The sequence below is a fragment of the Myotis yumanensis genome, unplaced genomic scaffold (genome assembly GCF_028538775.1).
Source record: "Myotis yumanensis isolate MYYU_CA2020_CCGP unplaced genomic scaffold, mMyoYum1.0.hap1 SCAF_1, whole genome shotgun sequence".
In the NCBI taxonomy this organism is placed as follows: domain Eukaryota; kingdom Metazoa; phylum Chordata; class Mammalia; order Chiroptera; family Vespertilionidae; genus Myotis; species Myotis yumanensis.
The window spans coordinates 182,696,982-182,712,864 of record NW_027223752.1 but is presented as its reverse complement, the minus strand read 5'-3'; the positions used below and the strand labels follow the sequence as shown (position 1 = coordinate 182,712,864).

Below are 15,883 nucleotides of genomic sequence, written 5' to 3'. Positions count from 1 at the left end.
ATAAAATTAATTTTATATAAAAATAATAAAAACTCTGAAATCTCATGTTAATTATTTAAAGATTAGATTGCTTGCAATAGTTTGCCATTGCAAATGACATAGTAATAAACTCTGTTGTAATTGAATCTTTGTCCATATTCCCTATTATTTCCTACAGATAAATTCTAGAAATGCTGCTTCAAAGAATAGGTGCAAAATTTGGATACATTTTGCTAAATTGTCCATTTTTTATCTACCTACGATAATTGTATTTCTTCTACAAACTTTTTTCTATGATGTTTTTCTTATTCATTTGTGAGAACTCATACATTCAGAGGACTAGTCATTTGTTTTATATAAAATTAAACTTTCATCTTTTACAGTGTGCTTGTAAATTTTATTCCCCCCATATATTTTTTATATAATTAAATCAATCTTTTCTTTATGATTTCTGCCTTTGGTACTATGCTTGAAATGGGAATCATTCTAATATTCCATAAACATTTACTTCAAGTCATTTTTTTCTAGTACTTTTTTTGTTTTACACTACAACTTTTATTTCCATTTGGAAATTTTGGATACTGAGTAGACAGATATCTTCTTTTTAACCTAGTAGTTATCCAAATTTCCCAGCACTTTATATTGAATAATCAATGAGTACAAGTAATAGAATAGTAGTGTTTAAGCAATTTTTCCATTTTCATGTAGCAGCTGATAATATAATATACTTATAGTTGTGTCTCATTATTTGGGAACTAATTTTTAAGTAAGATATTCTAAAGAAAAAGGTCTGAGGAGTTTTGCTTATAAATGCTCCTCACCCAACTTTTTTCACTGATTTAGAGGAAAAATGAATAACACATATTTCAATGAACAGATGATCATTTCTGGCACATATGCTATATTTAATTTTTTAAAAGAATTCATTCAAGTGGGATTTAGATTCTATTGAAACTCAAGTTGAATCCTACACTAAAGCAGAAAGCTTGGCATGTTTTCAAATTTACTTCAACCCTAAAATGAGATCTAAAATCTGATGTCAAACATTTTCAGAATAGCCTTAAAATATCCCCTTTTTAAAAATTATCTGTACATGTCACCACTGATATTTGGTTTTTAGGCAAATATCTGTAAATCTCATATGATCTCTGCTCAATTAACCTGCCAACATTCTCTTACATAATAGTACTATACTATAAAACAGAGTTCTGTGATTTCCAGATAAAGTGTTTTAACACTGCTTTCTCACCCAAGCTGTACAAATCAATGGCCCATAAGTTATTTTCATGTTTTTATAATAAGGTTCTGTCTCTCTGTTTTAATTTTAACTTCTTGACTCAAGTAAACAAAAACATGGATGTTTAATGCACACGCATATAAAATCACACCCCTATGTACCCCTTAGAACAAATGCCCATCTTATCTTTAAAAAGAACTTTGAGTAATATGTATGAAATAGGAACATAAAAAATTTTATCTTTTTATTCATTAATTCTCCTTTGACACTATATACTTTCATTATATTCTTGAAAGTTTATATATTTTTCTTCTCTGGTACATAAAAAAACATTTAATCACAAATTTAGAATTAAAAGAAATCAAAGCCTATACACTACATATTTAAAGTAGTGTATAGGTGAAAAATACGTAATCTAAAAAATATAGACATTACTATACAATTTTAAATTATATAAGTAAATACTACATTATGTGTCTTTGATACTAGTGAAATTTCTAATTTATATTTGTTTTTATTAGATCAGTGAACATATAAATAATTCAAGATGCTCAGGGAAAAAACATGCCAAGCTTATAGTTTAGTGAAATACGTAAAATATCAACATTAAAAAAATGTTCCCTGCACTGGCTGGTTGCTCAGTGGTTAGAGCGTTGGCCCTCAGACCAAAGGGTGGAGGGTTCAATTACCAGTCAAGGGCACATTCCTTGGTTGTGGGTTGTATCCCAGCCCCAGTCAAGGGTGTGTGGAGGCTTTCTCCCTCCCTTCTACTCTGTCTGAAAATGAATAGGAAAAAAAATCGTGTGAGGATTAAAAAAAAAAAAAGTAAGCAGAGTTAGGGGTCAGCAACTATTTCACAAAGGAAATTGTTGGGGAAAAATAATAAAATAAAATGTTCCCTTATTAAAAAAAAAAATCAAAACCAAGTAATTTTCCATAGATTAGCCAATAGGGATAAGAAAACAATGAAACAAAGGCTTTTAGATTGATAAAGCATTTCACTTCTTTTTTAAATGTTTTTATTGATTTTTTTAGAGAAGAAGGGAGAGGGATATAGAGAGAGAAACATCAATCAGCTGCCTCCTTCACACCCCCCACTGGGAAACGAGCCTGCAAACTAGACATATGCCCTGACTGGGAATCAAACCTGTGACCTCTCGGTTCACGGGTCGATGCTCAACCACTGAGGCACACCGGCTGGGCAAGCACTTCACTTACAACACAGGGAAAAACAGGGGGAGTCAAGCATCCTTAATTTTAATTATTGATTCAATATGCAAGTCCAACCAGAAAAACTAAGTAGAACTCTGAAAACATAAATGATCTTTTGCTGAATTATGAGGTAAAATCAACAAAAAATTATATAAAAACAACATTAACAAAGAACATCAAAAATTCCAGTACTATCAAATCTGACTTGTAAAATGAACCTATTTTACATAAGGAAGTCAATTACTTTTTAATTTTTTCTCTCTCCTCCCCCATTCCATATAATAAAAGCGCAGCATGCAAATTGTCCCCTCGACTAAGAGTTTGTCTGGGAGTTCCACCAGGGGGCAGGGCTGGGTGAGGGAAGGTAGGGAGGCACCAGCTGGGAGTGGCAGCTGGTGACCGGGAGAAGGGAGGGAGGCACTGGCTGGCAGTTGGCAGCGCTAGGGACCCTACCAGTACACGAATTTCGTGCACTGGGCCTCTAGTCTATCTATATAAAACCCTAATGCAAATCGACCGAACGGTGGAATGACTGGTCGCTATGATGCGCACTGACCACCAGGGGGCATACGCTCAATGCAGGAGCTGCTCCCAGCCTGCAGGCCCTGACCAGTAGTGGTGGTAAGGGGCAAGCAGGCAGCACCAGGCCAGCCAAGGTGGGTGCGAGTGGGGGCCCCCAATCGCCCCACAAGTGGCCCCGCAGATCGACCCTGATCACCAGCCAGGCCTGGGGAGCCTACCTGTGCATTAATTTCATGCACCGGGCCTCTAGTACAATATAATTTACTCAAAAGTCAACAAATACTGTTAACCTTCTGGTATATTTTTCCTTCCAACTTTTTTTCTGTGCATTTTGAAACATAACTCAGTTGTCATGAACTTTGTTTCCTAAGTTTCTGAAAACTTTTGTAAGCTTCATTCTCATTGGCTATACACTATTTTAAACCAGGGTTGGGGAGAACCTTTTTTTTGCCATTTAGATATTTATAACATCCTTCTTGGGCCATACAAAATTATCAACTTAAAACTTAGCCTGCTATATTTGGTCAAACATTTAATTATCTCACCCCTAATGCCTTGGCAGGGCCAGACCAAATGATTTTGCGGGCCTTATGGCCCCGCGAGCCGATGTTCCCCGCCCCTGTTAAACAGTGGATGCAACACACAATTTAACCATTCTGATATCAGCCATTTAGATGTCCAGCATTTTAGAATACTTCTTTGAGATAAAATCTGAAAAGCAGAATGAATCAAAAACTGTGAGCTTTTCAAAGCTCTTGATACAGACTGTCAAATTGTCCACAAAAAAACTATGAGCCAATTTACTTATCCAACAGCAGTGCTTGAAAATACCCCCTTCATAAAAATTTAAAAAGCAATAAATGTTTTAAATATTCAATATGTTGATAATTGATTTTAGCTATGTTTAATGCTTATTAAAAAATTGGCTATCCTGTGAACTATTCTTTTGCAAACAGTTGTTTTACATAGGTTCACTTCATTTCTAAGTTTTAATTATATAATTCCATTAACACAGATTATTAAAAATCTTTTACAAACACCTCAAAATTTTTTAAATCATTAAAAAAATCCTAAAGCATATTAGGTTGAAATGTTTATAATTATGCCACTTAAACAGTAAATGTTTGAGAACTAGACTGAAATAAAAGTGCAGAAGATACACAGTGGAACAGAAAGAAACAAAGACTGGAGGGGGGAAAAAAACACCTATATAGCAAAGATTCTTTTCATATGTGTTTATAAACTACTAGAGGCCCGGTGCATGAAATTTGTTTGGGGGGTGGGGAGGGTCCCTCAGCCCGGCCTGCACACTCTCGCAATCCAGGACCCCTTGGGGGATGTCCAACTGCCAGTTTAGGCCCAATCCATCGGGTCTAAACTGGCAGTTGGACATCCCTCTTGCAATCTGAGACCGCTGGCTCCTAACCACTTGCCTGCCTGCCTGATGGCCCCTAACCACTCTACATCCCTGCCTGATCACTCCTATCCGCTCTGCCTGCCTGCCTGATCGCTCCTAGTCATTCTGCCTACCTAATCACCCCTAACAGCTCTGTCTGCCTGACTGATCACCCCTAACCTCTCTGCCTGCCTGCCTGATCCACTTAACCACTCGTCTGCCTGCCAGCTCAGTGCGCATTATAGCAATCGGTCGTTCTGCTGTTCGGTCAATTTGCATATTACCCTTTTATTATATAGGATAATTTTTCAGTTTAATCTTTTGTAATTTCATAGAACCTTTTCAATCAAATAGCTACTCTTTTCAATAATTCACCAATTTTAATGAGTTTGAGTAGCCAAAAAGCGTTTTATTTCCAAGGTCAAGAAGGATTTAACTTTGAGTGGTGGGCCCATGATGCAATGTATAGATAGATCATATATCACAGAGATACACACTTGAAGCCTATATAATCCTATCAACCAATGTCATCCCAATAAATTTAATTTAAAAATTAAAAAATATAAATGGCTACACAGTAAAAAAATAATAAAATAAAAACTAATTAAAATTTTTTAAAAAATCGTTATATTCTATTTATTTCCCATGCATACATTAATATGGTGAATTGGTAATTCATTAAATTTAAATAATCTGTTTTACACTTTTTATTTTTACCAAAGCCAGTGTAGGTCACTGAATATCATTCTAAGGTTGAAAATTAGAACAATCATGTGAAATTAAAGCATAATATACCATATAGAACAAAATGTTCCTTCATTAAAATATACGCATTGCTAGATTTCACAGAGCAGTAGAATTACATAATGGTTTTCTTCTCAAATCCTTAGAACCTAGAAATATGTAAGGACGCTAAAAATTTAAGTAAAGCAAATATAGATCATGTATACACAGTATAACACTATAATCCTGGACATTCAGGGCCTGAAACTAAAAGTTTATGCTTTCAGTTATAGACTTTTGCTAAGTGTCTCCGATCTGATTTTCCAAGTATGCCCTCAACCCCACAACTATGAGCTCAAAGAATCTGTCTGATCAGGAACAGAGAGCAAAATCTAAGAGATCCCAAAGAGGCAAATCTTATGTGGAAAATGCTGTATGGATGCATTTAATGATATGAATCACTAAAAAAAGTTTAGCACCACACTGAGAGATAAGAATAGGAAAGTACCTTAAGTGAGTAATGAAAAACAATTAGAACACAGGCTCTTCCATACTACTTGATCACTTTTCCAGTTTTATTAAAACTGTCTTTTGAGGCAGACTGATATGATTCTATAAAACATAGACAAAGTTTACTAAAGACTTTTTCATCTAACTCTAAATAGACTCTACTTCACTATCTGGTATATAAACAATCTCACTTAACAAAAAATAGTATTGAAGTAGAGATTAAATTACCAGGATAGGAACATAAGTAAAACACTAGTGCAATTGAGTAAACAACCAAGAATTCCTGACTTCTAAACCAAAATCAAGAGTAAGTGAATGCATTAAATTTTTAAATTCACAAATTAAAAGCTTATCTGGTCAATAGCAAGTTGATTTTACTACTAGTAACTATTTGTTATTTTAGAATTCCAGAACTCTCAAAAGTTAAGAACAATGACTATCGACATTTAATTAGTACGAGAATTTGATCTTTTGCTAATCTCCCTTTAGTTATCCTCCATTATGTTCCTCCTCCTTCAATCAAAAGGATTGAGACTAAAATCATTCTGACTGTAACAATAAGTACAGCACCAAAAATTTGCTGATATGGTTATAGAAACCCCCATTTTTCATAATACTCTGAAGTGACAGAGAAAAGAAAAAAATACAGTCTGACCTTTAGTGTGACATCACAGAGTTCTCCATTTTCATAAAACCGAAGAAGAGATCCATGAAAATCTTTCCAAGCTTCCTGTGCTTCAAAGATAAAGGAGTCGTCGCCATCGCCATCACTGATGGAAGACCTAGTCTTTGTTTGCTGGTGCTGCTGCCTTTTCCCCTTACTAAAGTGATTCCTAGGGTATTTTGTATTCATAGAATCTGAAGCCATTTGCAACACTCTTCTTTTAATAGAGCTGTCTTCTCAAACATCCCATTTATTCTTTTGTAAGTGGTAGGGCAAAAGCGGAAGGTAGATGTGGCCCACTAAACTTCAGACATTTTCAAAACCCACTCAACTGCCATTGTCCAATTTGCTGACCCTGAAAAATAAACAAAACACACGTAGAAACAAACCAAAAGAAAAAAATCAATAATAATTCTAGTTTACCAATATTATATATGTAAAAAGACTATATAAATAAAAAAAGAACAAGTAACTTCGGAGCTCTTAAGCTAATTGTCACATAAATTACCTCAGAAAATATAGGTGACCCTTGAACAATGCAGAGGGTAGATTCAAATCCACCCTCATAAAAAATCCACACATCAAAAGTATTTTCGACTCACAGTTGGAAATGCACGGTTAGGAATCTGTGGTTGAGAATGAGAAAATACTGGGGTTTTGTTGTTGTTGTTTTGATATATTTTTATTGACTTCAGAGAGGAAGGGAGAGGGAGTGAGAGATAGAAACATCAAAGATGAGAGAGAATTATTGATTGGCTGTCTCCTGCATGCCCTCCACTGGGGATCGAGTCCGCAACCCAGGCATGTGCCCTGACCAAGAATCGAACGGTGACCCTCCTCGTTCATAGGTTGACACTCAACCACTGAGCCATGCCGGTTAGGTGAGAAAATACTGTTTTTGACCCATGATTGATTGAATCCACAGATATTAAACCCACAGACACAAAAGACTGACTATAAAAATCTGTATATAAATGGACCAACATATATCAAAACCATGTTTTGAAGTATCAACTGTATTTTATATCAGTGAAAAAACTCCTTTAAAATCTAATTTGAGCCCTACCTGGTTTGGCTCAGTGGATAGAGCATCAGCCTGTGGACTAAAAGGTCCCGGGTTTGATTCCAGTCAAGGGCACAAGCCTGGATTTCGGGCTTAATCCCCAGTAGGGGGTGTGCAGGAAGCAGCCGATCAATGATTCTCTCTCATCATTGATGTTTCTCTCTCTCCCTTCCTCTCTCTGAAGTCAATAAAAAAAATATATATATATCTATATATATATATATTTTAAATCTAATTTGAAAATTCTAGGAAGAAGGTGAAATAGAAAGCATCAGGAATTTGTCTTCCCACCTAGACAACAATTGCAGTGGCAGAATCTGTCTGGTGTAACTGTTTTAGAACTCAAGTGTTGAAGGCTTACAACTTCCCGGAGAAGACTTGGATGGTAAATCACGGTTAATTTTGGTCAATTTCAGCTCTTAGTACAGTAGCAGCTTTCCATCCACACCCTCCGTCACATGCAGGCAGCTGTGCATGTGTTCCAGGAGCAGCAGCTTGCACACAATTTGCAGGAGCTGTGGTGGGCAAAAAGGACCCTGTCCTCCAAGTATCAGGAGGCTCTGCTCTGATTGCTGAGTGCTGTTTCTGCTCACAGAGATGCAGACAAAGAGTGGGCAGACATTTTTGCTGCAACTCCTTCTACTATTGCAAGCCTTTCTCTCTCAGCTGGAGTAACTTCCAGCGGATTTGAAAGGCTGGTGTTCTTTCCCCCCTATATTTTATACTTTTTCTCCTTTAGGGAGCAAGACATGAAAGACTAAGACGTTAAAAAACAACTGCATATACAAGGAATATTAGACACACCCCAGGAAAGGCTCAAAAAGACCTGAGAGCACCTGAAGGTTACAGCTCAGGGTGATCTCCAGCATAGATAACATATAAGAGAGAGAGAGAGAGAGAGAGAGAGAAATGACAAAAACTGGCAAACCTTTAAAAAAAAAAGGAAGAATCTGATTTTCAGACTTATTTTATTAGATTTAAATGTTCAGTATTCAACAACAACAACAAAACACAAGGCATACACAGAAACAGATATGTATGGCCCATTTAAGGGAGAAAAATAAATCAAAAGAAACTGTATCTGAAAAAGAACTAATGACATTTATTCTAGACAAATAATTTAAGACACTATCTTACTGATATTTGAAGAACCAAAGGAAGATGTGGTGAAAGTCATTTGTAAGAACAAAACAGAACTATCAATTAAAACGGGGGGGGGGGGGGGGGGGGGACACACCATAAAATCTAAAAAGGAACAAAAAACGAATCCTGGAACTGAAAAGTACAATAACTGAAATGAAACATTCACTAGAGGGATTCAAAGGCAGATTTGAGGAGGCAGAAAAAAGAATTGGCAAACTTGAAGATAAAATAATGATAACTATCAAGTGAGAAACAGAAAGAAAAGGTGGAAGAAACATGAACAGAGCCTAAAGGATCTGTGGGACACCATCAAACACACCAATGTACATATCATTGGGGTCCTAGAAGAATAAGAGAGAGAGAAGGGGAAGAGAGAATAAAGAAATAATGGCTGAAAACTTCTTAAATTTGATGAAAGACATGAATTTAAACATCCAAGAAGCTTAAACTCAAAGAGACCCAAAACCTAGATACATTATAATCAATCTTTCAAAAGCCAATAATAAAGAAAGAATCTTGAAATCAATAAAAGTGAATCATCTCCTGGTTGGTGGCTCAGGGGTTGAGCATCAGTCCATGAACCAAGAGGTCACTGGTTCGATTCCCGGTCAGGGCACATGCCTGGGTTTTGGTTTCGATCACCAGTAGGAGGCATGCAGGAGGCAGCCAATCAATGTTTCTCTCTCATCAATGTTTCTGTCTATCCTTGTCCCTTCCTCTCCCTCTAAAAATTTAATAAAAATATATATTTAAAAAAAAATAAAAGTGAGTCATCACACAAGTGATCCTCAATAAGATGATCAGATTAGAAACTTTGGAGGCCAGAAGACAGTGGGCAAGCATGTTTAAAGTATTAAAAGACAAAATCCGTCAACCAAGAATCCTATATCCAGCAAAACTGTTCTTCAAAAGTGAGGAAGAAATTAAGAAATCCCAAATAAACAAAAGCTGAAGGAGTTCATGACCACTAGATCTGGCCTGCAAGAAACACTCACGGGGTCCTTCAAGGTGAAATGAAAGAACACTAGACAGTAACTCAAAGCCATATGGAGAAATACATATCTCAATAAAAGTAAATACATAAGTAACAAAAATTAGTATTGTAACAACACTTTGCAACTGCATTTTTTTCTCTACATGATTAAAGAAAAAATTAATTTAAGCATAACTGGATTGGCAAAATGAATAAAAACACATGATTCAAGTATATGCTATCTATAAGAGATTCACTCGAGATCCAGACACAAACAGGTTGAAATGCAAAGGATGAGAAAAATATTTCATGCAAATAGTAACCAAAAGAGAGCAGAAATGGCTATACCACGATCAGACAAAATAAGACCTTAAATTTTAAAATGTCATAAGAGACAGAGGATATTATACATTAATAAAAGATTCAATACAGCAAAAAGATATAACAATAAATATTTACACATATAATGAAGATCATGAAAAGAATTGAAGGGAGAAAGGAACAGTTCTACAATAACAGATGGAGATTTCAATCCCCCAGTCACAATAATGGATAGAACAACAAATAGAAGGTAAGTATGGAAACAGAGGACTTAACACAATAAACCAACTACTCTAACAGACATGCCCAGAACACTCTATCCGAAAACAAAATACATATTCTTCTCAAGTGCACACAGACATTTTCCAGTATAGACAATATGTTAGACCACAAATTTAAGTCAAAATAGACTTAAAAAGATAACAGACCAAGTATCTTCTACCAATTTGACATGCAGTTATTTACCAATAATAACAACAACAAAAAATGGAAAATTCACAAAACTGTGGAAATTAACACAATTTTAAACAATGGATCAAAGAAGAAATGAAAAGAAAAATTAGAAAATACTTAGAGATGCATTAAAACTAAAATAAAACATACCAAAACTTATGGGGCTCAATGAAAGCAGTGAGTGGTAAGGAGGAAATTTATAGCTACAAACACATTTTTTAAAAATTTCAAATCAATAACCAAACTTTACAACTTAAGGAACTAGAAAAAGAACAAACTAAACCCAAAGCAGAAGGGAGGAAATAATAGAGATTAGAACAGAGGTAAACATAAAATGTACCATATTAACTATTTTTACGTGCACAGTTCAGTGATATTAAATACAATCACACTGTTTGTTTTTTTTTGTTTGTTTGTTTGTTTTTTTTCGCTTAAAGTATTACAAAGGGTATTACATAAGTGTCCTTTTTTCCCCCCCGCCCTTGACAAACCCCTACCCTCCCTTACCCCCCCGTGTCTTATGTCCATTAGTTATGCTTATATGCATGCATACAAGTCCTTCGGTTGATCTCTTACTCCCCTCCCTCCTGCCCCCCAACTCTCTCTGGCCTTCCCACTGCAGTTTGACAATCAGTTTGAGGCAGCTCTGCCTCTGTATCTATTATTGTTCAAAAGTTTGTAATGGTCTTTATTATCCATGAATGAGTGAGATCATGTGGTATTTTTCCTTCATTGACTGGCTTGTTTCACTTAGCATAATGCTCTCCAGTTCCATCCATGATGTTGCAAATGGTAGGAGTTCCTTCTTTTTAACAGCAGCATAGTATTCCATCGTGTAGATGTACCAAAGTTTTCTAATCCATTCATCTACTGATGGGCACTTAGGCTGTTTCCAGATCTTAGCTATGGTGAATTGTGCTGCTATGAACATCTGGGTGCATATATCCTTTCTGATTGGTGTTTCTGGTTTCTTGGGATATATTCCTAGAAGTGGGATCACAGGGTCAAATGGGAGTTCCATTTCCAATTTTTTGAGGAACCTCCATACTGCCTTCCATAGTGGCTGCACCAGTCTGCATTCCCACCAGCAGTGCACAAGTGTTCCTTTTTCTCCACATCCTCTCCAGCACTTGTCGTTTGTTGATTTGTTGATGATGGCCATTCTGACAGGTGTGAGATGGTACCTCATTGTTGTTTTGATTTGCATCTCTCGGATGATTAGTGACTTTGAGCATGTTTTCATATGTCTCTTGGCTTTCTGAATGTCCTCTTTTGAAAGGTGTCTATTTAGATCCTTTGCCCATTTTTTGATTGGATTGTTTATCTTCTTTTTGTTAAGTTGTATGAGTTCCCTATAAATTTTGGAGATTAAGCCCTTATCAGATATGACGTTGGCAAATATGTTTTCCCACGAGGTGGGTTTTCTTGTTGTTTTGTTGATGGTTTCTTTTGCTGTGCAGAAGCTTTTTATTTTGATGTAGTCCCATTTGTTCATTTTCTCTTTAGTTTCAACTGCCCTAGGAGCTGTATCAGTGAAGAAATTGTTTTGGCATATGTCTGAGATTTTGTTGCCTTTGTATTCTTCTAGAATTTTTATGGTTTCCTGTCGTACATTTAAGTCCTTTATCCATTTTGAGTTTATTCTTGTGTATGGTGTAAGTTGGTGGTCTAGTTTCATTTTCTTGCATATGTCTGTCCAATTTTCCCAACACCATTTATTGAAGAGACTATCTTGGCTCCATTGTATGCTCATGCCTCCTTTGTCAAAAATTAATTGAGCATATTGGTTCGGGCTAATTTCTGGACTCTCTATTCTATTCCACTGATCTATATGTCTGTTCTTGTGCCAGTACCAGGCAGTTTTGAGAACAGTGGCTTTGTAATACAGCTTGATATCTGGCATTGAGATCCCACCTACTTTGTTCTTTCTCAGGATCGTTGCAGCTATTCGGGGTCTTTTTTTATTCCAGATGAATTTTTGGAGAGTTCGTTCTAGATCTTTGAAGAAGGCCATTGGTATTTTAATGGGAAGTGCGTTGAATGTATAGATTGCTTTGGGTAGTATGGACATTTTAATGATGTTGATTCTACCAATCCAAGAGCATGGTATGTTCTTCCATCTGTTTATGTCTTCCTCTATCTCTTTTTTCAACGTCCTGTAGTTTTATGAGTAGAGGTCTTTAACCTCTTTAGTTAAGTTTATTCCTAGGTATCTTAATTTTTTTGGTGCGATGGTAAATGGGATTGTTTTTCTGATCTCCCTTTCTGAAAGTTCACTATTGGTATATAGAAATGCCTCGGATTTCTTGGGGTTAATTTTGTATCCTGCTACATTGCCAAATTCATGTATTAAGTCTAGTAGCTTTTTGATGGAGCCTCTAGGGTTTTGTATGTATAATATCATGTCATCTGCAAATAAGGACAGTTTTACTTCCTCTTTTCCAATTTGGATGCCTTTTATTTCTTCTTCTTGCCTAATTGCAATGGCTAATACTTCCAGTACTATGTTGAACAGGAGTGGTGAGAGTGGGCATCCCTGTCTTGTTCCTGTTCTTAGGGGAAATGGTGTTAGTTTTTGTCCATTGAGTATGATGTTGGCTGTGGGCCTGTCATATATGGCTTTTATTATGTTGAGGTATGATCCTTCTATTCCCACCTTTCTGAGAGTTTTTATCAAAAATGGGTGTTGGATTTTGTCGAATGCTTTTTCTGCCTCAATTGATATGACCATGTGGTTTTTTTCTTTCAATTTGTTTATGTGATGTATCACATTTATTGATTTACGGATGTTGTACCATCCTTGCATCTCTGGGATAAATCCTACTTGGTCATGGTGTATGATCCTTCTGATGTACTGCTGGATCCGATTTGCTAAGATTTTGTTGAGGATTTTGGCATCTATGTTCATGAGGGATATTGGCCTGTAATTCTCTTTCATTGTGATGTCTTTACCTGGTTTTGGTATTAGGGTGATGCTGGCTTCATAGAATGAGCTTGGAAGCGTTCCTTCCTCTTGAATTTTTTGTAGTAGTCTGAGGAGGGTAGGTTTTAGTTCTTCCTTGAATGTTTGGTAGAACTCCCCTGTGAAGCCGTCTGGCCCTGGGCTTTTGTTTGCTGGAAGCTTTCTGATGACTGCTTCAATTTCTTCCATAGTTATTGGCCTATTGAGGTTTTTAGATTCTTCCTGATTGAGTTTTGGAATGTTGTATTTTTCTAGGAATTTGTCCATTTCCTCCAGGTTGTCTAGTTTGTTGGAGTAGAGTTGCCCGTAGTATTGTTTAACAATCATTTGTATTTCTGTGGGGTCTGTTGTTATTTCGCCTCTATCATTTCTGATTTGGTTTATTTGGGACCTCTCTCTTTGCTTCTTGGTGAGCCTTGCTAGGGGTTTGTCAATCTTGTTTATCCTTTCAAAGAACCAGCTCTTGGTTTCATTGATTTTCTGTATTGTTTTTTTGGTCTCTATTTCATTGATTTCTGCTCTAATCTTTATTATCTCCTTCCTTCTGCTCACTCTGGGGTTTTCTTGTTGCTCTCTTTCTAATTCTTTGAGTTGTAGAGTTAGATGATTGACTACCATTTTTTCTTGTTTTTTGAGATAGGCCTGTAGAGCTATAAACTTTCCTCTCAGGACTGCTTTCATTGTGTCCCAGAGGTTTTGGATTGTTGTGTTTTCATTGTCATTAGTGTCCAGGATGTTTTTAATTTCTTCTTTGATGTCATCGGTAACCCAATCAATATTTAATAACATGCTATTCAGCTTCCAAGTGTTTGAGTATTTTGGGTTGTTTTTATTGTAGTTTATTTCTAACATTATGCCATCGTGGTCTGCGAAGAAGCTTTTTATGATTTCAATCTTCTTGAATTTGTGGAGACTTTGCTTGTGACCCAATATGTGGTCTATTTTTGAATATGTCCCATGAGCACCTGAGAGGAATGTATATTCCGCAGCTGTGGGGTGAAGTGTTCTGAAGATGTCAATTAAGTCCATCTGATCTAGTGAGTCATTTAGGATTGCTGTTTCTTTGCTGAGTTTTTGTCTAGCGGATTTATCCAGTGATGTCAGTGGTGTATTAAAGTCCCCTACTATGATTGTATTGTTGTCGATCTCTCCCCTGATATCTTCCAGAAGTTTTCTTATGTATGTGGGTGCTCCTGCATTGGGTGCATATATGTTTACCAGGGTTATATCTTCTTGTTGTATTGATCCCTTTAGTATTATGAAGTGGCCTTCCTTATCTCTGGTTATGGCCTTCACTTTGAGATGTATTTTGTCAGATATAAGTATTGCTACCCCAGCTTTCTTTTCCTTTCCATTTGCGTGAAAGATATTTTTCCATCCCTTCACTTTCGGTCTGTGTGACTCCCTTCTAATGAGGTGGGTCTCTTGTAGACAGCAGATGTATGGGTCATGTTTTTTTATCCATTCAGCCACTCGATGTCTTTTGGTTGGAGCATTTAGTCCATTTACATTTAAAGTTATTATTGAAAGGTACTTGTTTGTAGCCATTTCTTTTTTGTGTGTGTGTGTGGCTGTTTTCTTTCTGAGCTTGATATTTCTTCTGTTTAGACCAGTCCCTTTAGCATTTCTTGCATGGCTGGCTTGGTGGTGATAAACTCCCTTAGCCCTTTTTTGTCTGTGAAGCTTCTTATTTCCCCTTCAATTTTGAATGATAGCCTTGCTGGATAGAGTATTCTTGGATTCAGTCCTTTGCTTTGCATCACTTTGTAGATTTCCGTCCATTCTTTTCTGGCCTGATGTGTTTCTGTTGACAAATCATTTGATAATCTAATGGGAGATCCCTTGTATGTTACTTTCCGTCTCTCTCTTGCAGCCTGTAAGATTCTCTCTTTATCCTGAACATTTGCCATGGTAATTATGATGTGTCTTGGTGTGGGTCTTTCGGGTTCACCTTGTTTGGGACTCTCTGGGCTTGTGTGACTTTTTTCTTCCCCACCTCAGGGAAGTTTTCTGATATTATTTCTTCGAATAGGTTTTCTAATCCATGTTCATCTTTCTGTTGTTCTGGCACCCCTATTATTCGTATGTTGTTTCGTTTCATGTTGTCCCAAAGCTCCCTTAGGCTCTCCTCCTGTCTTTTAATTTTTTTCTCCATTTGCCGTACAGTTTGAGTGTGTTTTGCTTCCTTGTCTTCTAATTCACTAATTCGGTCCTCCGCTTCTCCCAGTCTACTGTTGATACTTTCAATGGAGTTTTTTATTGAAGCTATGTCACTCTTCATTTCTTCTTGGGACTTACTTAAGTTGTTGATTTTTTCTTTTTTTTTTTTTTTTTTTTTTTTTTTTTTTTTTTTTCAATTTGCATGTTTGTCTTTTATTAGTGTAGATTATACACCAACAAATTGGACAACCTAGAAGAACTGGATACATTCCAATAAATATCTTCTAAGATTGAACCATAAAGAAGTACTAAGTCTGAATAGACTGATTAGGAGTAAGGAGATTAAATCAGTCATTAAAAACCTCTCAGCAGGCAGAAGTCCAGGACCAGATGTCCTCATTGGTGAATTCTACCCAACATTGAAAGATGATTAAATACCTATCCTTCTCAAGCTATTCTAAAATATTGGAGAAAAGGGAGTGCCTCCAAACTCAAGGATACCACAAAAAAGAAAATTACAGGCCTATTTCCCTGATGAACATAGATGCAAAAAATCCCCAACAAA

The 15,883-nt window shown here is 36.3% G+C and overlaps 1 protein-coding gene across 1 annotated transcript in view; it reads right to left on the bottom strand.

Annotated features, from left to right (window-relative positions):
* KLHL8 (kelch like family member 8) overlaps nucleotides 1-15,883 on the bottom strand; it is a 48,674-nt gene that overhangs the window by 20,981 nt on the left and 11,810 nt on the right. Inside the window, exon 2 of the mRNA XM_070393158.1 lies at nucleotides 6,235-6,598. Within this exon, the coding sequence (XP_070249259.1) occupies nucleotides 6,235-6,447 (213 nt within the window). The 5' untranslated portion in view covers nucleotides 6,448-6,598. The remainder of the gene's footprint in view (nucleotides 1-6,234; nucleotides 6,599-15,883) is intronic.